General features: G+C 45.8%; 1 protein-coding gene across 3 annotated transcripts in view; it reads left to right on the top strand.

The window, feature by feature from the left end:
• The window catches only part of RICTOR (RPTOR independent companion of MTOR complex 2), a 175,548-nt gene that overhangs the window by 87,903 nt on the left and 63,492 nt on the right, over positions 1-24,153 (top strand). For all 3 annotated transcript variants that reach the window (XM_075588547.1, XM_075588553.1, XM_075588543.1), the window contains exons 4-9: positions 16,107-16,171; positions 17,047-17,178; positions 19,319-19,382; positions 20,683-20,809; positions 21,600-21,769; positions 22,687-22,754. In XM_075588547.1, coding sequence (XP_075444662.1) covers positions 16,107-16,171; positions 17,047-17,178; positions 19,319-19,382; positions 20,683-20,809; positions 21,600-21,769; positions 22,687-22,754 — 626 coding nt within the window. The remainder of the gene's footprint in view (positions 1-16,106; positions 16,172-17,046; positions 17,179-19,318; positions 19,383-20,682; positions 20,810-21,599; positions 21,770-22,686; positions 22,755-24,153) is intronic.

Raw genomic sequence — 24,153 nt, 5'->3', positions numbered from 1 at the left:
CGGCCTAACAAAGGAAGAGAGTCATGGGCCAACATCCCCAGTCGCAGCCTGATCTGCATTGGTTGTGCTGCTGCAGTGAACACTCCCGGCCTGCAGGGGATTGTCCGATGCAGGTTCAATCACTGCCAAGTACAGGAAACCTCATGCTATATAACTCATTGAGGCTCAGGTACTACTGGACCGTCGCAAATGCAGGGAGTACTTAAAATGTATTTGTGCATTTATTGGGTCCTTTCTGACTAAGCCCCACCCTGGTTGCACTACTGCAAAGGGTTTAATAGCTCCCCACAATTGGTGCTATGGTATTAGGATAGGTTTAATTAAGTAATAATCCCTGAAGAACAGGACATTACTGGCCAATAATGCACTGGCTGGAAGAGCTCAAGGCCCGAGGTGAAGCCGCCCACACACAGCCCCCTGTAAACCCACAAAACTGCAGACACACACTGCAGTCCTCCTCCACCCACTGACACACACACACACACACACACACACACACACACACACACACACACACACACACACACACACAGTGCAGCCCCTCTACACCCACAAAACACACTGCAGACCCACACACACACCAACAAAAGACTGCTGCCCCCTCTACATCCACAAAACACACAGCATCAGGTGCCCTCTACAACCACTGCAGCCCCCTGTAAACCCACACACTGCAGACACACACAAAACACTCTGCACCCCTCCACCACCCACAACAGACACCAGCAGCCCCCCTGTAAACCAACACACCGCAGACACACCAACAAAACACTCTGCACTCCTCTACCCACAAAACACACACACACACTTAAGACACACACACTGCAGCCCCCCCTCTACACCCACAAAACACACAACGCAGACACTCCAACAAAACAGACTGCTGCCCCCTCTACACCCACAAGACACACGCCAACAGAAGACACACACATCAATAAAACACTCTGCTTGCCCCCTTTACACCCACAAAACACGCAACAGACACACAAACCTTTCCCCTCACTCTCCTGTGCGGAGCTCTCTGCAGGCAGGGTGGGGGAGGAGTCGGTGCCTTGCTGGTGCCTCCTGTTCAATCACCTTCCCAGTCTGAGGCCATATCCCCGCTGCTTGCTGCAGTGCCCGCTGTGGCGGGTGTTGCGTGTACAAAAGCCACCCCTCAACGGGACCGGGACCACTGCAAGTTTTTCCTGTAGTCAAGAAAATTGTGAGCAATTTTAGCGACGGAGCGCTAGGCCACTCCCCCCCTGTCTTTCACCCTGCAGACAGCGGGGCCGTAGCCTGAGAGCTGATCTCACTCTTTGCGAATGAGAACTGAACACTGATTGGCTGAAAAACTTAGCATGGTGCCAACAATTTCGGGCCATTACTGATTGGTTAAAATTCCAGCCATTATCCAATCAGAGCAGGGATTTCAATAATGGCCGGAATTTACCAGCTTTAGCCTATAATGTAAATTAACGTATTCTGAAAAAAATAATAAAAAGAAAATATATATAACAAAAAGCAGCAGCCAGCACTCCAAGCAACAAATGTAAAGTCAAGGTGCATGCTTCATAGAAATCAATATGAATAGAATGGAGGTTTATTTTTTGAAGCCACTTGGACCACTGTTTATAAACACGAACGCAGTTTGGATGAGTTTGTGGTTCTGAATAAGAGATATATACATCGGTGGTCCCTAATTCCAGCAGGGAAACTGTTAAATCGGATTCACAACTCTAAAGATAGATTGGTTTCTGTTTTGAGAGGTTTAGCAATGGCAACGGACATTGAAAGAAGAAATTTCTCCCCCCACCCCAAATGCAGTGAGAACCTGTTAAAAGTTGTTGATACACATTCTGATGTACCCCTGCAGAAATAGCTTTCTCATGAGATGCAGGGACTTTTGAACAGTGTTTAATCTCATGCTGGTCTGATTTATCTTGTGATTAGAATGAATGCTGATGTCTGATGACATTGGCATGAAAGCCAAACAAAATATAACAAAAGGAAACCGACCTTCCAATGTGGAATAAAAGGATTCTCAAAAGCCATCAACTGTGAATACAACCAGACTTCTCTGATTTGTATAATTTCCAGTTTGGCTATGGATCAGAAAAAAACTGTATTTCCAATTTAGATTCCATTCTGATGACCGACACGCAGGGAACTCGCTTTTATGAATGTTATGGAGTTTGTCTCAGCTGCAGAACAATTACTTCTGTTTATACATTCTTCATTTCATTCATGCTTCGACAAGAGGGAGGGTAAATGCTTAGTCACAAGATTTTGTCGACACGTGACTTTAATTCTTGTTCTGTTTACAGTACAGAGCTTTATTAGCTGTATTGGATAGCCAATAATACATGTAAAGGAGAGATGATGCTCAAATGCCTGGTCCTATCCCAAAATATAGTCCATTCATGAAAGGGAAAGAGCACACTGGGTATATCATTAATGTAGTAATAATTCAAATGTACTTAAACCTAAAGAGGGGCTCTAGAGCACCCTGAAGGTGAGGGATTGGCATACAGAAAAACCTCCCCCCTCCTCATTGGGTTGGCCCTAGGTATGAGTACTCACTAGTCCCCAGCAGCTCTCCCCAAAGCGTGCAGCTGTGTCCAAGTCCAGAGAAATCCAATGCAATGTGTGTGCAGCGCACAGCAAGAGAGAGAGAGAAGCAGGTCTGGCAGAAAAATAATCACTTTAATGGGAAGCCATAAAAATAGAGGGTTGCAGCCCTTCTACGCGTTTCGTGCAGGTTATGCACTTTGAAGGGCTGCAACCCTCTATTTTTATGGCTTTCCATTAAAGTGATTATTTTTCTGCCAGACCTACTTCTCTCTCTCTGTCTCTCCTTGTCTCTGTCTCTCTGTCTCTCTCTCTGTCTCTCCATCTCTGTCTCTCCGTCTCTCTCTCTCTCTGTCTGTCTCTCTGTCTGTCTGTCTCTCTGTCTGTCTGTCTCTCTGTCTCTCTGTCTGTCTGTCTCTGTCTGTCTCTGTCTGTCTGTCTGTCTCTCTCTCTGTCTGTCTGTCTCTCTCTCTGTCTCTCTCTCTGTCTCTCTCTCTGTCTCTCTCTCTGTCTCTCTCTCTGTCTCTCTCTCTGTCTCTCTCTCTGTCTCTCTCTCTGTCTCTCTCTCTGTCTCTCTCTCTGTCTCTCTCTCTGTCTCTGTGTGCGCTGCACACACATTGCATTGGATTTCTCTGGATAGCCAAGAAGTCTTTCTTTAGGGTTACCTCAAGTCTGTTGTGTTAATGTTTGGATTATCTCTGTATATTTTGGCATCCAAATAACTCGGTGGCAATTCCTCTGCCGCTCCCCCCAAGTGGCCTATGAGTTTACTCCTAAAAAATAATATTTCTATTTTTATGTTAAAATTATTATTTTTCTTTATCTGTCATCCGGGCCTCCTGTGCCATGGGTAACCTTTAGACTGCTCTGGGCTCTAAAGAGATCTCTAATTTAACCTCCCAGATACTTAATATTTCATACGGTTATAGCGCCTAAGCCAGGGCTGTCCAACTCTAGCCAAGGGCCACCAACAGGTCAGGTTTTAAGGGTATCCCTGCTTCAGCACAGGTGGCTCAGTCAAAGACTGGACTCCCAATTGTGCTGAAGGAGGGATATCCTGAAAACCTGACCTGTTGGTGGCCCTTGAGCACTGGCGTTGGCCACCCCTGGCATAAAGGAAGCATCAGATTTACAAATAAAAACATCATTGTAAAGGGCAAGAATACATTTCTTAAAAGAGAATGGTCGTCATCAGTGTGACTGCTGCTTTAAAGCAGCAAAACAGGAAAAATCCTATTTTTAAAAAAAAATCGGTTCTGTAGTATTAAATAATACGGTCTGCTTTTTAAAAAAAATCTCCTAATGCCATTTTTAATTTATTTTTTATAAATGTACTGATCATCCTTTGGTTGCTATTGCAATTATTTAGAAAGTAATATCCACTTCCTCTTTTGAAACACGTAGTAAAAAAGAAGGGAGAGGGAGTAGGAGGCATAATGCCTTTATTTGACCAAATAGTTGTTACACACCAGACACACACATCACCCACTGTCAAACACCACCCATAGATACACACACGCACACACACACCACCCATAGATGCACACACACACACACACCACCCATAGATACACACACCACCCATAGATGCACACACACACACACACACACCACCCATAGATACACACACACACACCACCTATAGATACACACACACCACCCATAGATACACACACACACACCACCCATAGATACACACACACCACCCATAGATACACACACACACACACCACCCATAGATACACACACACACACCACCCATAGATACACACACACACACACACCACCCATAGATACACACACATATACATTCACGCACCACCCACGCACACATAAACAGAAATGTTCTATTGATTTGTCTTCCCGTTTGTGTTTGGTGCATTCATCCTTTTGTCCATTGTTTGGTTTCACCTACATATCCTGTATTGGGACGTTTCCTGTTTTGAATGTAGTAGACAACATTGGTGGATTGGCACGTGTTTGTCTCTTGGATTATGAACTGGTTATTTTGTGGGGTGTGGCTGTTGTCCACTGTTTAGTTATTCTTACATGTTTTGCATAGTGGACTTTTGCAAGGATATATGCCTTGTGTTTTGTCTTGCTCTCTGGGAGGTGAGTTGGTTTCTGATTATTAGACTGGGGAGATTAGGATTCTGTTTGTATGAAAGGAGAGGTGGTGTAGGAAAAATCTGTTTCAGGATGTCGTCCTCGTTGTCTTGATTTGAGTTCTTGGATAATATCTTTGATGGTTTTCAGTGCTTGGTTGTATGTTACAACCAGTGGAGTTTGATTCAGAGTTTGATTGTCCTTGTACTGTAAGAGCTGGAGTCTGGGTGTTTGTGTAGCACGTTCCATTATTCTGTCATGTCTCTGGAGGAGTGTCCTTGTCAAGTAAAGGCTGTTTTCAGAGTTTATAGATATATCTCTGACTTGTCGATTAGAGCATATCCTGTGGCATTGGAGCGCCTAGCTATATGACACTTTTTTCTAGTGTCTAGGGTGGGTGCTGGATTTTATGGAGGTTTTTGCTGATGGTCTGTTGACTTCCTGTAGATGCTTGTCGGTTAGTGTGCCATCTTCTATAGTGCTGGTAGTGTGGAGGAAATCTATTGGTTTCTGAGTGTCATTTGGAGAGTTGGATTGATTGGGTGTCTGTTGTTGAGCTTCTGGTGGAATTCTGTGAGGGATTTGATACCTTCTGTCCATACTGTGAAATCATCAATGTATCTGAAGTATGTGTTTTGCTGTTGCATTGTGTGAGCCTTTCTCTAGATTTGCCATAGAGGTTGGCATACTGGGAAGCTATCGGTGTGCCCGTTTGCTATGCCCATTATTTGAACATAGTATTTTTCCATTGAATGTGAAATTGTTGTGGGTTAGGATAAAGTGGATGCGTTTGGCAGTATATTTGGCTGGGATGTCATGTGATCATTCTTTGCCAATATATTTAGCTGGGATATCGAGTCAATTAATAATTCCAAGACATCCCAGCCAAATATATTGCCAAACTCATCTACTTCATCCTAACTTCACATTCAATGGCAAACACTATGTTTAAACTATGGGCACTGCAATGGACAACATGGATCCTGATCCATTTACGTCCTCGAGGGATGCGGATGCTTGGTTTAAATTTGTGAATATTTCTTCATGCTTTGAATATGTCCGGGACTCCATGGACTGCTAAGTATCAATGCATGCCTTTTACTTCTTAGACTATTTATGCTGTATAGTTGGGGGACTAAATGTGGATAGTACATACTCATCACAACCAAAAGTTTTTTTTTTGCCCAAGATGTATTTCTGTCTGTCTGTTCCGTATTACGCAGTTAATTCTTGTGGTTTATTCTCTTTTCTACCATCGTGCTTTGACAGGCCGGTCTTGGAAGTATGAGGTTATCTTTTCTTATTCCCCTCTCCAGTGTTCTTATTTATTAGGTAGAACACTGTATTGATTGATCCATCAGGTATTAGTGTTTTACTATTTGACTACACTTGTGTTAGACAGTGCCTCACATTATTGAGGTAATGAGGGACTTGTTTTTAAATGTATTTTAGTGATTGTACTTAATAAACTGATACTTTCGTAATACCAGAGTTTTCTCTCTATGGGGTGCTTCTCTGATGGTTGTAGTTCCGTGTGCATGCGTGTGCGCCCACACACATACATAACACATATTATACATACACATTACACCTACAAGCACACAAATATATACATACATACACACGTGCGTATATATGTGCAGCATATGTGTACACATGCACATTTACACTATTCCATGTTTACATTCTTTATAGAGCTTACCATACGTAAAATAGTTATAGTGGTTTTTATATAGATGGATCTTTTTACACATTCACTGTCCACAGCCCTAAAATACCAATATGCTGAATGTGTGGCTGCTTTTTTTCCCCTTTAACGCTTTAAAAAAAATATCTTGCTTTCTTATAAGTTGGGTTTAATAATAGCTCATAAATTTAGTACGAAAGTACACTAGCCGTATGACTTGTGGTGTACCACTGTATACCCTATATGAAAACAGGAAACAATAATGTGGATGTGTTCACATGCATGATTTATCAGTAAATGCAAAGATGCCATAGACCAGGGCCGAGCCCCCCTTTTCTTCCATGAAATTTCTCGGGCCGCCCCTGCCTGATATAATCAAAATCCCGGTTTGCGCATGCAGAGAACTGAAAATAGCCGGATCCGCTTTCCGGCGATTTTCACTATACGGCGGGTTCCATACCCGGGGCCCTCCTGTACAAAAATGTCTAAATTTCAACAGCTTGTGCTTGCAAAATTAGGCTGCGTCAACGTTGCTGCTGAGAGCGGTGACATCAACTCTCCAAGCATGAGGGGGGAAGAGAGAATCGGGGCTATTTTTGTGTGTGGCTGTGTGTGTGCATTGACTGTTGCCGTGCGCGCTTCAAAGTCAATTTTGTTTGTCTCCCCAAGCGCCAAGCTTGGGAGAGCGTACGTGCACAAAGGCAATCCTTTTGGAGGGGCATTCATCCATCTCTTTGCTACCTTCCTTCTCCTCCCCCCCTGCCCCTCCCCCCTGTTGTTTTATTTTCCCTTCCCGCTCCTTTTTTATTTTCTTCTCCCATTTGCCTTTTTATTCTCCCTGCTCTTTGGCTTGCTGTCCCCAGTGTCATCCACACTCCTACCTACAGTATTATGTTTTATTTATTTTTTTTCCGTTTTCAATGTTGTGTTTTCACTTTTTTTAATTTTATTATTTTTTTTAATATTATTATTTCTGTACATTCATAGTATGATTGATATAGTGGCAGCCTACCCTTTCACTTGCAGAGGATCGCAGCGAACAGGTTGCCAGACGTGCACGCGCGCACAGCTCCGCACACGGCACAGCTGCACACAGACGTGCACGCGGCACGCGGCACAGCTGCACACAGACTCGCACGCGGCACAGCTGCGCACGCGGCACAGCTGCACACAGACTCGCACGCGGCACAGCTGCACACAGACGCGCACGCGGCACAGCTGCACACAGACTCGCACGCGGCACAGCTGCACACAGACTCGCACGCGGCACAGCTGCACACAGACTCGCACGCGGCACAGCTGCACAGCTGCACACAGACGCGCACGCGGCACAGCTGCACACAGACTCGCACGCGGCACAGCTGCACACAGACTCGCACGCGGCACAGCTGCACACAGACGCGCACGCGGCACAGCTGCACACAGACTCGCACGCGGCACAGCTGCACACAGACGCGCACGCGGCACAGCTGCACACAGACTCGCACGCGGCACAGCTGCACACAGACTCGCACGCGGCACAGCTGCACACAGACGCGCACGCGGCACAGCTGCACACAGACTCGCACGCGGCACAGCTGCACACAGACTCGCACGCGGCACAGCTGCACACAGACTCGCACGCGGCACAGCTGCACACAGACTCGCACGCGGCACAGCTGCACACAGACTCGCACGCGGCACAGCTGCACACAGACTCGCACGCGGCACAGCTGCACACAGACGCGCACGCGGCACAGCTGCACACAGACTCGCACGCGGCACAGCTGCACACAGACTCGCACGCGGCACAGCTGCACACAGACTCGCACGCGGCACAGCTGCGCACGCGGCACAGCTGCACACAGACTCGCACGCGGCACAGCTGCACACAGACTCGCACGCGGCACAGCTGCACACAGACTCGCACGCGGCACAGCTGCACACAGACGCGCACGCGGCACAGCTGCACACAGACTCGCACGCGGCACAGCTGCACACAGACGCGCACGCGGCACAGCTGCACACAGACGCGCACGCGGCACAGCTGCACACAGACTCGCACGCGGCACAGCTGCACACAGACGCGCACGCGGCACAGCTGCACACAGACTCGCACGCGGCACAGCTGCACACAGACTCGCACGCGGCACAGCTGCACACAGACTCGCACGCGGCACAGCTGCACACAGACTCGCACGCGGCACAGCTGCACACAGACTCGCACGCGGCACAGCTGCACACAGACTCGCACGCGGCACAGCTGCACACAGACTCGCACGCGGCACAGCTGCACACAGACTCGCACGCGGCACAGCTGCACACAGACTCGCACGCGGCACAGCTGCACACAGACTCGCACGCGGCACAGCTGCACACAGACTCGCACGCGGCACAGACTCGCACGCGGCACAGCTGCGCACGCGGCACAGCTGCACACAGACTCGCACGCGGCACAGCTGCACACAGACTCGCACGCGGCACAGCTGCACACAGACTCGCACGCGGCACAGCTGCACACAGACTCGCACGCGGCACAGCTGCACACAGACTCGCACGCGGCACAGCTGCACACAGACTCGCACGCGGCACAGCTGCACACAGACTCGCACGCGGCACAGCTGCACACAGACTCGCACGCGGCACAGCTGCACACAGACTCGCACGCGGCACAGCTGCACACAGACTCGCACGCGGCACAGCTGCACACAGACTCGCACGCGGCACAGCTGCACACAGACTCGCACGCGGCACAGCTGCACACAGACTCGCACGCGGCACAGCTGCACACAGACTCGCACGCGGCACAGCTGCACACAGACGCGCACGCGGCACAGCTGCACACAGACTCGCACGCGGCACAGCTGCACACAGACTCGCACGCGGCACAGCTGCACACAGACTCGCACGCGGCACAGCTGCACACAGACGCGCACGCGGCACAGCTGCACACAGACGCGCACGCGGCACAGCTGCACACAGACGCGCACGCGGCACAGCTGCACACAGACGCGCACGCGGCACAGCTGCACACAGACTCGCACGCGGCACAGCTGCACACAGACGCGCACGCGGCACAGCTGCACACAGACGCGCACGCGGCACAGCTGCACACAGACTCGCACGCGGCACAGCTGCACACAGACGCGCACGCGGCACAGCTGCACACAGACGCGCACGCGGCACAGCTGCACACAGACGCGCACGCGGCACAGCTGCACACAGACTCGCACGCGGCACAGCTGCACACAGACTCGCACGCGGCACAGCTGCACACAGACTCGCACGCGGCACAGCTGCACACAGACTCGCACGCGGCACAGCTGCACACAGACTCGCACGCGGCACAGCTGCACACAGACTCGCACGCGGCACAGCTGCACACAGACGCGCACGCGGCACAGCTGCACACAGACTCGCACGCGGCACAGCTGCACACAGACTCGCACGCGGCACAGCTGCACACAGACGCGCACGCGGCACAGCTGCACACAGACTAGCACGCGGCACAGCTGCACACAGACGCGCACGCGGCACAGCTGCACACAGACGCGCACGCGGCACAGCTGCACACAGACTCGCACGCGGCACAGCTGCACACAGACTCGCACGCGGCACAGCTGCACACAGACTCGCACGCGGCACAGCTGCACACAGACTCGCACGCGGCACAGCTGCACACAGACGCGCACGCGGCACAGCTGCACACAGACTCGCACGCGGCACAGCTGCACACAGACTCGCACGCGGCACAGCTGCACACAGACTCGCACGCGGCACAGCTGCACACAGACTCGCACGCGGCACAGCTGCACACAGACTCGCACGCGGCACAGCTGCACACAGACTCGCACGCGGCACAGCTGCGCACGCGGCACAGCTGCACACAGACTCGCACGCGGCACAGCTGCACACAGACTCGCACGCGGCACAGCTGCACACAGACTCGCACGCGGCACAGCTGCACACAGACTCGCACGCGGCACAGCTGCACACAGACTCGCACGCGGCACAGCTGCACACAGACTCGCACGCGGCACAGCTGCACACAGACGCGCACGCGGCACAGCTGCACACAGACGCGCACGCGGCACAGCTGCACACAGACTCGCACGCGCACGCGGCACAGCTGCACACAGACGCGCACGCGGCACAGCTGCACACAGACGCGCACGCGGCACAGCTGCACACAGACGCGCACGCGGCACAGCTGCACACAGACTCGCACGCGGCACAGCTGCACACAGACGCGCACGCGGCACAGCTGCACACAGACGCGCACGCGGCACAGCTGCACACAGACGCGCACGCGGCACAGCTGCACACAGACGCGCACGCGGCACAGCTGCACACAGACTCGCACGCGGCACAGCTGCACACAGACTCGCACGCGGCACAGCTGCACACAGACGCGCACGCGGCACAGCTGCACACAGACGCGCACGCGGCACAGCTGCACACAGACGCGCACGCGGCACAGCTGCACACAGACTCGCACGCTGCACAGCTGCACACAGACGCGCACGCGGCACAGCTGCACACAGACGCGCACGCGGCACAGCTGCACACAGACGCGCACGCGGCACAGCTGCACACAGACGCGCACGCGGCACAGCTGCACACAGACGCGCACGCGGCACAGCTGCACACAGACGCGCACGCGGCACAGCTGCACACAGACGCGCACGCGGCACAGCTGCACACAGACGCGCACGCGGCACAGCTGCACACAGACGCGCACGCGGCACAGCTGCACGCTGCACACAGCTGCACACAGACGCGCGCGCGGCACAGCTGCACACACGCGCACGCGGCACCCTCTGTCGTGACACACACACTTTCACCTGGGGGGGGTGGTTTTAGACGAGAGAGAGAGTACAAGCATGCTCCTGTTCTGCTCCCCGTAGCTGCTGCACACAGAAAGGAGGAGTTGTCTGTGTGCAGGGAAGGCCGCACCACCCGCAGCAAGCCACAGAGGAACAAGCAGCACGGAGCTTGAGCTTCTTGGCCGTCCGTGCACAGCTCTGCCGGCCCCCAGGTTTCGCCGCACCCTGCCCGCGCCCCCCCTACATAATCTTGCGCACCGCTGCCATAGACAGTGAAAGCTTCAAGTAGTTTGGTATAAATACTTACATGTAATTATGAAAACTATAAGAGCTGGGTAGAAGATAAATACATTTAGGTTTTAATAACTAGAGTAGTAAGAATCTGTCCTGCCACCAAGAATCCTCAATAACTGATGTCGAGATCATTTTAGTGGGAGTGAGACTGCTCAAACACAAGCCATCATCAGATATGCACACAAGCTCAATGGATGCCATTTCATTAACGGGGTTGAAACATTGCTGGATATAGAATTCTCCCTGCCACAGGATACTTAAGGGAAGTGAAAGGGGATGTGTAAACTATACTCTCGTTTCCTGATGTAGAAGTCATTATTACTAGTGATCAGTATGGCGTTTTGACCATAGACCACACTTTTGTTTTACTATAGAGTAAAAGTAGGTGTTGGTGATCCCCATTGATCATCGTGGACATCTCCAAGATCATTGCAAAATTTAAGGTACTGAACACCAAAAAACTTCAATACAATAAGTAATAGAAAGAGGTTACCGGTAGGGTCAGAGAGGACAAGAAAGCCACCTGTCCCATGTAGATAAATGTTGATAAATCTTCAGGCACTCCAAGTGGAATATTTGATCCAAAAAATGTATTATAAAAGACCAATTTTCAGCCTCTAAGGACCTTCTTCAGGTTCCCCAGATGATGGCCCCTAAGATTAAGAGGCCGAAACATTGGTCCTACGTACAGCAGAGACTGTGACTATTCTAACACAAACCAGTGGCAATCACCAAAAAGACCCAGGTACACACTGGGTACATGCCTTAAACTTGCTTTAAACTAGACCCAGCATTTCTGCATTGACTAATGGCCCATCAGATTAACAGTGGGGATCCTTGGCAGTCCCATTCAAACTGAATGGGACTGCCAGGGACCCCTGCTGTGTTAATCCTATGGGTCATTAGTCAATGCAGAAATACCTTAAACTTGCCTTAAACTAGCCAGGTTACACCCAGCACGTACCCAGAATGTAACCGGGCTAGTTTAAGGCAAGTTTTAGAATACTCGGTGTCTCGTCTGTAAAATAAATTTTCTTTTGGATCAAATATTAAAGCCTGGAGATTCCTTAACATCGATCATCAAGACCAAGGCGTTATCTATTCGTCCCAAAGATGTAAAAAAACGCAAACATCTTTAAGGGTTTAGATGTTCAGTCATGTGGATGCTAATCTTTGCAGCCGCTATTTTATTCAAGTAAACTGGCTAAAAAGAAAAAACTATTCACCTCTAACCTGAAATCTGCAATCCAGTCCCAAGTTTCTGATTGCCTCCTGGCTATATCCCCTAAACCTGACCTAATATCCCCCTTTTCCATCACCGTCAACGGTACTACTGTCCATCCTGTCACCAAAGCACGTTGCCTTAGAATGACATATAACTCCTCCCTTTCCTTCTCTATTCATGGCATGGCTAAAATTTGTCCTTATGCTCTCCGTCTGGATTATTGTAACATACTGCTAACAGGCTTCCCTGCCTCACAACTTTCTACTTTGCAATCTGTCAAATTCTGCTGCTTGAATAATTTTACTTGCTCCCAAAACAGTCTCTACTCATCTCCTTATATCCCTTTCCTGGCTTCCCATCAAGTTGTGGATCACCTACAAAGTTCACCTCCTTACCTTCAAGGCTTTCCACTCATCTGCTCCTCCCAACATACCAGCTCTGATTGCTTGTCTCTTGCGCTTTACCTAGAATAGTCTTCTATTCACCCCTTTCACCTCTACTGCTCTCTCACCTTAAATCCTTTTCTCTCACTGCCAGTTACCTGTGGAATGCCCTCACACCTATACACCAAGCACTTTTTCTCCCCACTTTTAAGACAAACCGTAAAACTCTCCTCTTAAATGAAGCTTTTTAAAGCTGCAGTTCAGTCTTTTTTTTTTTTTTTTTTTTTTAATTAATTTTTTTATTTCAATAGTTTTATGTGTGCAATCTCTAATTACCTAAAGAACTGTATAGCTGCAGCTCAATTCGTTCTCCATGTATTGATAGGCGAAATTTGGTGACATAATTAGTGAAGGGATCTGTTTTTCTTCTGCTTCTGTGTCTCAGTGGAAGCTCATGAATATTCATGAGCACTCCTGCCCTGACATGTGCTAGAGGGAGGGCAGGGCTGACAAAGGGGTGTGACAGGGCTTGTGACAGGACATGAAGGGGCAGTGCCTTAGCAAATGGCCGTTAAAATAGAATACAAGAAAATTGCTCTTTCAAAGTTGTTTTTTTAAAAACAGAAAATGCTAAAAGTATTTTTTCTTACTACAGAACTGATTTATTTAAAAAAAACACACATGCAGGATATTGACTGAACTGCAGCTTTAATAGCCTAGACTCATGGCTTCTGTCCCACACCCATAGTCACTCCTAGCAATCATAGTGCCCAAGCATTGCCATCTACTGCACCTATTCCCTCACCTGCTGTCTCTGTAAAGTCTTGTCCATGGTTGTTGCTTGCGCGCTTCTGCTCAGCACTGAGCCCCTACAGCCGCAATTTGAGCGGATTTAGTAGGGGCTCACCTACGCTTCGCCAGCGTGCAGAAGCGTAGGTCTTAGGGAAATTAAAAATTTCCCCGCTTGCCGGAGCGTAGGGCCGGTCACGTGAGCGGTTCGCCCAATGAGGGCGAACCAGCTCCGTGACACCACTGGCCCGCCCCCGGCCCGCCCCCTGATGGCGCGCAGGGAAAGCACCCGCAAGGCCAGGGAAAGCACCCGCTTTCCCTGAGCCTCAGCACGCCAGCGTGAAGCTTGGCTGAGGCCTAAGTCTCCAACATACCACTTGAATTGTAAGCTCTCCGGGGCAAGGATTTCCTTTCCTATGCTATGATTATGTTGTTGTTGCACTTATTGTATTATAATTCCCTGTACTGTACTGTCCCTTTTGTAAAGCACGGAGTACACTGGGTACTCTATAAATAGACTTACATGTATGTTACATGTATGTAGTGGGACCTTAGAAGAGCAGTCAGATAGCAGTGCTGCATGATCTCCCACTGTGGCCAGTCCTATAGTGGTTCCTCTTCTCTTTTGCTGTATATTAGTACCTTTTATTTTTCCGAATGCAAGTTGTTGTGATTTAATACGTGTTTTTGGTCCTACAAAACGCGGATGCCTTGCCTTTTTTGTGTTATGTCCTTCGATACTCAAGTGAAACTTTGTCTTGACAAAGGTCCTGTTGAAGGACAGAAGTTTTGATCGAATTAAGAAAAACACACAGCTGCTGGGAATACTATTTGTGTTTTTCATAAACTATTAAGACTGTGCCAATTATCTTTGCAGTTTACAGGTGCACAGACACCATTTTGATATCCTTCCACTCCTTTCTCCATTAAATCTTTGGAATAAATATTGAAATCTCATCAGGGACACTTTGGTGATATGGTCATATCCACAGAAAGTTGATAACCACTTGTAACTGGCTGCGTTTCATGCCTACTGCTACAGGAATGAATTAGAATGTAATCTCTCTGGTGCAGGGATTACTTTTCCTCGTGCGTGTATATTTTATTTCATTTATTCCGTCTATTTTTTCAAGAGCTCTATATATTGTTGGTGCCACATTAAAAATATCTACACATAAATAAAATTAGGCTACTGTAGGGTGGGGAGGGGCAGGTTTTTTTGTGTGCAAATTCCTCACAAAATTGCACCCACAAGTTTGTAGTACGCTTTCCTGTTATATTAATCATTGTTTTATTACAAGAGCATCTCCACATATTGCTGGGAACAGTTTTCAGCAAAAGATAAATTGCAGTAGGATATATCCTGTAATTGAATGTTGTGAAAGGTTGGTAAAAGAGCTATACAGTTGGTGTTTTAATGTGTGGGACTTTGTGTACTTTCTTAGTTGGGATTTAAGAATACATAAAAAGGAGCTATAACGCATTAGAAATGTAACATGGAAAACACTTGGTTGGCTACAGATTGTCCACAGCTGCAATTTGTGTGATATGTTCATGATACATATTTGAGCGATAGCAGTACATTGTCCTACAGCTAAAGTGTGTGTAGTGTTTGTTAGCCAATATATTGGTGCTATTAATTCATGACCGTTTCCAAGTTAATTGATATTCTTTAATTTTGTACGTATCTTGAATTTGAGCTTTAGTATTCCAGAAATGTAAAATACCTATCTAAATAATGTTTTAAGATCAACAATGACCATATAACAAATCTCCATTTCTGAAAATGTTGAAATTGGCAGTAAATGAAAATGAGTTGTTTTTAGCAATTACTATGATTTCTCATCTATGAAGAATGCTAATGTTTGTCCGCTTAAAACCATCACCAACGAATCTGCTTCTCTACAGGACAAATACTAGAATTTACAACAACATTTCATTGTCAAATTCACAACAAAAGACACATTATTCTGGTTGTGTAACCAAATTGTATTGAGGGTAGGATTGGAGTGGGTTACTGTATCTACCCTCTGATTGTTACTAACTGATACTCTATAGGTCTCTGTACCAATTGCTGGTAACTCCCTGAATGTGTGTGTGTGTGTGTGTGTGTGTGTGTGTGTGTGTGTGTGTGTGTGTGTGTGTGTGTGTGTGTGTGTGTGTTCTTTTTGAGTGGCATGTCTGTCACACACTGCTGTCGTTCTGAACATAAAATATTGAACATTAAACGTTATTGGTAATTCATGGTTTTATTTTTTTCCCTGCAGCTTTTATGCAATGTTGGCCATAATGAAGAAAAATTAGGTTTTACGCATGAAGACATAATCATATGGTAAGAGCCAGAATGTGTTTCTAGCAGATTTTCCTTTTAAATATCCTTTTTACATGGCGTTAATAAGATAAATAGGGTAGTCTTGTTTGTGTAGTTTAGTAGTAAATCTGAAATGCATTAAGTATCACAGGACTAAAAGATTCCTTTTTAAAATGAAAGCGCAGTGATCTAAAACAGCGTAAGTTCAATGAAGGAAGATCTGGCATGAAAGCCTTTCCATTCATTTCAGCATACAAACTAGACTTTGGTTCATTATACATTTTCCACACATTTTGTGTTACTGCCAGTGTGAAAAGTACTGTAGATGTCTAAATTAAGTGGTTGCCAGGCTTCAAAACTGTTGTGAATATCTCGTCGTCCCGCCCCCCTCTTCCTTCCCCCACTCTTTCCCCCACTCTCTCCTCCCTCCCCCCACCTCTCACGCGATATCCCTCTGCCAACCCCTCCCCCCCTTGCCCCAGCAGGGGCCCCTTTCTGTCTAACTCCACCCCTTCCTGCTTCACCCCCCCCCCTGCTTCACACACCCCCTGCTTCACACACCCCATCCCCCACAGATCCTTATAGTAGCCTAAATATTAATCCGCCCCAAATCATTTTGTATCTAAAACCTTCATAAAATTGTGGAAAACCTGTCGTATATTTATAATTTGTTTACTTTATTGCAAAGCCAAATTCCAATATAGAAGTATAAGAGAACATTTTAAACAACAACATTTTATTTGTTTATATTTATACAATAAAATATCCCCAGATTCTGTCTGTACACACACAGCTTGCATTTGGATCATTTATCAGTTAACAGCGGAAGGAAGTGTTGTAGTTGATCAGTAAACATGTATAATGTAACAATGTTACCCATGTCTTTTTTTTTCCAGTTTGCGACTAGCTTTATTGAATGAAGCGAAAGAAGTACGAGCAGCTGGGCTCAGGGCCCTTCGGTATCTTATCAGAGATTCCAGTATTTTACAAAAGGTGCTAAAGCTGAAAGTAGATTACTTAATAGCCAGGTAAGTGTGTCCATTTAATGAATAGGTTGAGGGCTACTAACAGCTCTAAACAGAGGGTACCATAGAATAATGAAAAAATATATAAATAATGAGCGGGACCGCTGAGGTAAGCTGCGAGGCGATTCAAAAGCGTGGGTGTGGAAGAAGTGGAAGGGAGAGATGCTGTGAGCTGCGTGTATATAGGAGGAGTCCCAATGGGAAACGCTACCTGAGATCCTGGAGTGTAGCGGGCCTGGGTCAGTGCCCCTACGGATCCCTCGTGTAGCCCTCCTCCAATGCAATTTTCTCCGTGGAGGGGACGCCGCCGTCTCGATTAGCCTCCGTGCTGTCTCCCTTCTGTGGCGCGAAGATCCCGAGTGCCGGAAGACACGTGATAATGTATCCAGTCCGTCCGGGAAAATCTTCCTCTCCTAGTGAACACGTGATGGCCCGAGGGGGAGATAGACCGCCGTCAGCACCCGCGCAGCCTCCGATCCTCAGCGCGTCACTCCAATCTTGCGATGGCAGGAAGCAGAAGTGGTGATTGGAAAGTTGTCAGTGCTTTTTGGGGACCTGGTGCGATTCAACTTTCCAATCACCACTTCTGCTTTGTGTCCATTTAATGACCTATGTCAGGAGTGGTCAACTCCAGTCCTCAATGGCTACCAACAGGTCGGGTTTTAAGGATATCCCTGCTTCAGCACAGGTGGCTCAATCAATGACTGAGCCAACTGTGCTGCAGCAGGGACATCCTTAAAACCTGACCCGTTGGTGGCCTTTGAAGACTGGACTGGACTGGACTTGGCTGCTCCTGCTCTAGGTATTGCAATCCCCTCTGAAGCAGAAGTGGCTATTCTACTCGTATGGGAAGTCCCACATCCCGCAATTATTTTCTTCCTGTGTAAAAAGTGGTCAATTTCTATTTTCTCAGGGTCCGCCTAATTCACATGTTGTTAAATAATTGTTGTACTTCCCCCTTAAACCTTTTTAAACCAATTATGGTACCATCATTTGCGAACAAAACCTGAAAAGGGAAAGACTGCGTGAACCATTTCCCTGCATATAGATCTATTTACAAGTAGTGTTGTTACAAGAGAGATTAGGTTGATTGTATGAATACTCCTCCCCTTGAAGGGACTGCCCTTTTTTTCAACAACAAAGCTACAAGGAATGCAGTGTTTTCCAACTTGTATCCCATACATTGTGTTAAGCCCCTGGCTTTTCTTCCTTGTTTACTGTAGTTTACCATCACGACAACCGGTTTGGTGCCAACAGTTGGTTTTCAGTGACACCCTGCTACTATTAGTATGCCTTTGCAGTGATCTGCTCTATCCCGTTTGTCTTGAGAAAGTCCCATGTAGGGGCCAAAATGTCGAGGGTTAATCAAATAAGTACATATTAATAAAGTCCACTGGAATGCCTGTTTGGACTCTTGCTATTGTACTATAATGGGTGTGGTTCAATTACGAAGCAACTGTATCTGTTTATAAAGTCTCCAGAGTGCTTCTCTCCCCCCCCCCCGGCCTTTTTCATCTCCTTCCTCTTCCTGAGCATTACCACAAGACAATAATTCTTGTCTTGGATAAAATGTCTGCCAGGAGTCAACCTTGGACAGCCAAAAGAAATCTATGACATCACCTAAAGATGGCACTCCAGTTTCTATTGGTAACAGATCTTCAAATAACTCAAGGCAGAGGGCTGTCCCTGGATGTCGGTTAACTTTAGGTTGGGTATTGCTGCTTTAATAAGGATGGAGGTCCATATTTACTGTACTGGAGAAGTCTTCTTACCAGCTCATTGACTTTGAAGGTCTTCCAATGCCGGAAGGTGCCTCGTGGCTGAAAGACTGCTTAGTAAATATGGCCCCAATTGTCACATTGGGTCAAAGCTAACGACAACTAAAATAAACTAATGAGGGTTAGAGCTTCATAAATGATGCTTTGAATAAAATCTGAAAAGTTAACTCATTTACAACAAAAAGGCGGATTGCTGATCTACCGCAGTGATTCATGTCATTCCAGCTGGGATTGAGGTAGCTAAGGGGACAGTACAAGAGACAGACGTATAACAGAATAATCTGTACTGCTTGCCTAGTTGAACGGTTTACTTTTAGTTAATTGCCATGGTCAGGCTAATTAAATCACTGTTTATTTGTCCATAGGTGTATAGATATACAACAGAGTAATGAAGTAGAAAGGACGCAGGCACTTCGACTAGTCAGAAAGGTACAGTAAGACGTAGCCCTTGTGTCATTGTACTGTTGGGTAAAAGCTGTTTCTATTTAAAAAATAATAGTAAAATATACCACTAAAGTTTAAATCCCCCACTCCACTCTTTCTTTTTTTGTATCCTGCCCTCGTACTATACATTTGGGAATTCATATTTTTCTCTATTGAAGGAACTGATGTTCATGTGTTTTCACAAATACTTAGACACAGCCCTACCCAAATAAGTGTTAATGCACGATTCAGCACTTTCACATTAAATGACACTGCAGCTATAAAAAAAAAGGTTTTCATATTTGTGTTTATGCCTTATCTGTAGATGTGCACATATGAATATGAGTACAAAGGTTTTATTCTAAAACTGTGCAGCTGAAAGTTGAAAGAAAATGCCAGTTGTAAATAATAAAGATACAGAAGTATATTTGAAGCTTTTTAACACATTTATTTAAATCATAAATCAAGACCTATATTACCAATAGCAATGTTAAAATAAAATCTCATAAACCTAACATCTGTGAAGATGACAATACACAGTGAAAATCTGTGAAGAAGAGTTTGGACGTTGCTCTATATATTTAGTGTATACATTCTCACGACTGTTTATAACAAACTAACACAGACCAACCTTGCCTTTTTGAATTGCCTCAAATTAACATTGTTTCATTTTATACTGTATGTAAGCCATTGCTTTGAGTGTTTGGAAAGTGGCAGATGTGTTTCATCTGTGCAGTATGATTGCAACTCGACAAACACGCTTTGCTTTTGTACTATGCACCAAAACAGAACTTGCTTTCGTTGCACATCTACAGTCCTCTGTTGACTGTGTAAACACCCTTTCTGTAACCCTGTCATTCTGTATGGTACACACATATCCTGAATTGACCTCTACTCTTGATCCAATAGATCAAGCAAATTCTTGGGGTGGTATGAACAGCAGTGAAAGCTGCAACCAGTCATTTCACTCAAGCGATAAATGAAATAAAGGCAAACGTTTGTGCATGTATAGGACGACAATATTTATATTATATTCATCACTACACAATTTGCTCTAGCAGTTGTTACACCCTCTAGGAAACTTTAGATATCCAAATCTTAAAGTCTAATACATCCCATGTATGTATATATATTTATCCGTTCAAGCGTAACATTTTGTATAGAGTCAAACCGCTGATTAACAAACCAAGGCTCAATAGCTGTGAATTTCATATGATCCCAACTAATTGTGCACTGAATACATTAAACACAATTGAAAAGCGCTTGGAAACTGTGGTTGAACTAATAATCTGCTTGTGTTTTACAGATGATTACTGTGAATGCTTCCTTATTTCCTAGTTCTATAGCCAATTCCTTAGTAGCCGTTGGAAACGATGGCCTGCAGGAGAGAGACAGGATGGTGCGCGCCTGCATTGCCATTATCTGTGAGCTAGGTTAGTGCAATACTTTGATTGCTGAAGGTTTGCATGCACCTGGATTATTTTAACATGTTAATTAGAGGTCATAATAAAACCTGGGTAAAATAACCATTGATAAAGCAACATGCAAGTTTAATATTTTAGGAATGGGTTTTTGTTTTTTACGTAGTTAAAATACAAATCCATTAAACACCATTAAGTTGTTCCTTTCAGTTTGAGTCTATCGTAATACTTTAGTGGTGGTGTTTCTGACTCCCAAAGCATTGGTGAGATTGCATAAGAAATTCATTTTTTCAGCGCTCTGCATTGTGCTTCTTCAAGAACTTTCCTCACTGCAGCAGTGGAAAGAAAAGGAGAATGGTTACGCTTGTTGTTTTCTTAAAGAAGTGATACCCCCAGGGCCAACATGGGAATCTCTGCAGGATAGTACAGTAGGTCTTGAATCCTGATGCAACTCCTTATGAGCACTGAGCTCGGTACCTTTTGAACTAGTATGTCCAAACTTTTTGGTATTGGCATTAGTGGAGGTAAACCTGGCTAAATCGCACCCCCCAGGAAAAAGTTGTTTTGTGTATTCGACATTTTACCTTATAAATTCTATTACTGGCATCTCTATCAGCTGTGGGGTACAGTAAATGAGTGGGTACTATAACTATGCTGCTGATGTGTTATGCTTTCCAAGCACACCCACCACGCGCACACTAAACGATTTAGTAGTGATGAAATGTTTTTTATTTTTGTTTTGATCACCGTTAAGTGACATTTTCTAATGTACAGTAGTAAGTTTATATGCCTCTCGTTTCAGCACTTCAGAACCCAGAAGTGGTGGCTCTTAGAGGCGGGCTAAGTACTATCCTAAAAAATGTGATTGACTGCCAGTTAAGTCGAATAAATGAGGCCCTTATTACCACAATTTTGCACCTTCTTAATCATCCAAAGACCCGGCAGTATGTGCGAGCTGATGTAGAATTGGAGGTAGGAAGTGCTTAGTTTACTTTCCATGGTTTAAGTTGTTTCAATGTTGCATTCTCATGTTGTGCAATGTTGACGATTACGTTGTAAGATGCCAGCTACTGTTCTAGTGTAAATTGAGCAAGAAAACAATGTTAGGTTCTTTTTGCTGTTTGTAATTTATCCCTGGTTTCTGGTTACATCACCAGTCCTAGAAAGTCAAAAAGTTATGTAGTATTCTATTTTTTCCCCTTGTTTCCCATCCTTATTGCATACTTAATTGTAAATCTGCCCTTTTACATCTATTTTAACCCTTCCAGTGCCCTTATGACATACTAGGTTGGTCATGGACTCCTTTGTTAGGGTCCACATAATCCCATCTAATAATAAAGGATACTGCAACAGTAGGTTTTATACCTTTGCAGCACAGGCAGGTAAATCAACAATAGGCTTACTTGTAGTTTTGCAGCAATGCACACAGGGAATGGCAAATGTATTTGTTGTGATATGTTTATTATACAGGTAGTCCTCGTTATCCAACGTTTCACTTTACAACGAATGGTATATCCAACGCTTTACAATGCAACCCTAAGGGCCATTTTTCGACGCCGAATGTGTTATCCAACGCTCACCGCCACTGATGGAACTCACTTTACAACGGTTTCACTATCCAACGCTACTTCCAGAACGGATTCCGTTGGATAACCGAGGACCGACTGAACTTTAATTTTTAAAAGCATTTTATACTTTCAGTAGTCAGAAGACCGACCACTTTGATTAGTGATGCTGTTTGTGATATTGGAAATGTCGGCAAGGCATTGAAATCTAGTTAAATTAATTACTGATTTCTACTTCTGGAATATTTGAGACAATGTTAAAAACAAAAGATTGACTTGTGATCATTAAAACTTACCCAGACCATTTTTCTTGTTTTTGTTTAGCAAATTCTAGCACCGTACACAGATTTTCACTACAGACATAATCCAGACACGGCGGAAGGGCAACTCAAGTAAGTTGTGATCATTTGCTTTTCTTTCCCTTTGGGCAGTGGTCCCTGTTAAGGGTCATGAGTGAGTATGGCTGCAGAGTCCTTCATCACAATCTGGGGCCTCATGCAGAGAGCAGCGCTATTTAGAATTGGAGAGGGGGAAAAATTTAAGCTTTTTTGGAGAGTTTTTTTCTCCATATGCAGAAAGGGCAGAAAACTGCATTTACAATCCTTTCTGCATATGGAGAGTTTCAACCAGCGCTATAAGCGCTATAAGCGCTGTTGAAACTAGTGGGGAAAAAAATCGCGTTGTTTTTTTTTTCCCCTCCACCAGCCGCGGAGCGCCAGCTGCTTGGTGGAGAGGAAAAATGTTGAAAATCGCGCCATTTTTTTGCCACGCACAGCCACTAGATGGCGATCGCGGCTCTCTGCATACGGCAGGGAAAAAAAACTGGAGAGATTAGAAACTCTCCAGCCGCGCGGCGAATTTCAAGTAAAAAAAAAAAAATGGCTTTTTTTTAAACTTGCCTTTTCCGGCGGTTTAAACCTCCATTTTTGCCGGCAAATGGCGAGATTCCTTTTTGCGCTGCTCTCTGCATGAGGCCCCTGGTCTCCAGTATTTTCCTTCTGGCCTCTATACTAACAAATGTTTGGTTAACTGAGGAAGAGGTTCATAGACGGATTGCTAACATTTAAGTAAATAAAGCACCTGGCTCTGATGGCATTTACCCAATGTTTCTTAAGAATCTTATTTCAGTAATGGCCAAACCATTACATTTAATATTCAAGGACTCCATTTCCACAGGCTAGAGACCACAAAATTGGCATGAAGCAGACGTAGTGCCTATATTTAAAACGGGAGCTAGATCACAATTGCGGAATTACAGACCTGCAGTCTTAACATCTATAGTGGGGCGCGCTACTTCAAGGTTTAGTATGGGATAATATTCAGGAGTACCTAATGGATAACAAAATTATTGGTAATAGTCAGCATGGATTTATGAAGGCTAGGTCGTGAAAACTAAGATTTTTAGTTTCTTGGAGACAAGTAGGAATTTAGACCAGAGTAATGCAGTTGATGAGGTCTACTTAGATTTTGCAAAGGTTTTTAATACAGTGTTACACAAGGTTAGTGTACAAAAGAAAGCAAATTGGACTCAGTAAAAATATTTGCATCTGGATTGGAAACTGGTTGAAGGATAGACAACAGAGTTGTCATAAATGGAAACTTTATAGGTGCGAGTGGAGTACCTTAAGGATCAGTACTAGGACCCCTGATTTTTAAATGTTTTTAATGATAACCTTGAGGTTGGCATAGAAAGCAAAGTCTAAATCTGTGCTTATATTAAATTGTGTAAGGTAGTAAAATCGGAGCAGGGTGTAATTTCTCTCCAGAAGAACTTGGATAGTCTGCAAACTT

This window comes from Ascaphus truei, chromosome 1, assembly GCF_040206685.1.
Source record: "Ascaphus truei isolate aAscTru1 chromosome 1, aAscTru1.hap1, whole genome shotgun sequence".
Classification (NCBI taxonomy): domain Eukaryota; kingdom Metazoa; phylum Chordata; class Amphibia; order Anura; family Ascaphidae; genus Ascaphus; species Ascaphus truei.
The sequence above is the reverse complement of the archived record's forward strand: the minus strand, read 5'-3'. Positions and strand labels throughout refer to the sequence as shown.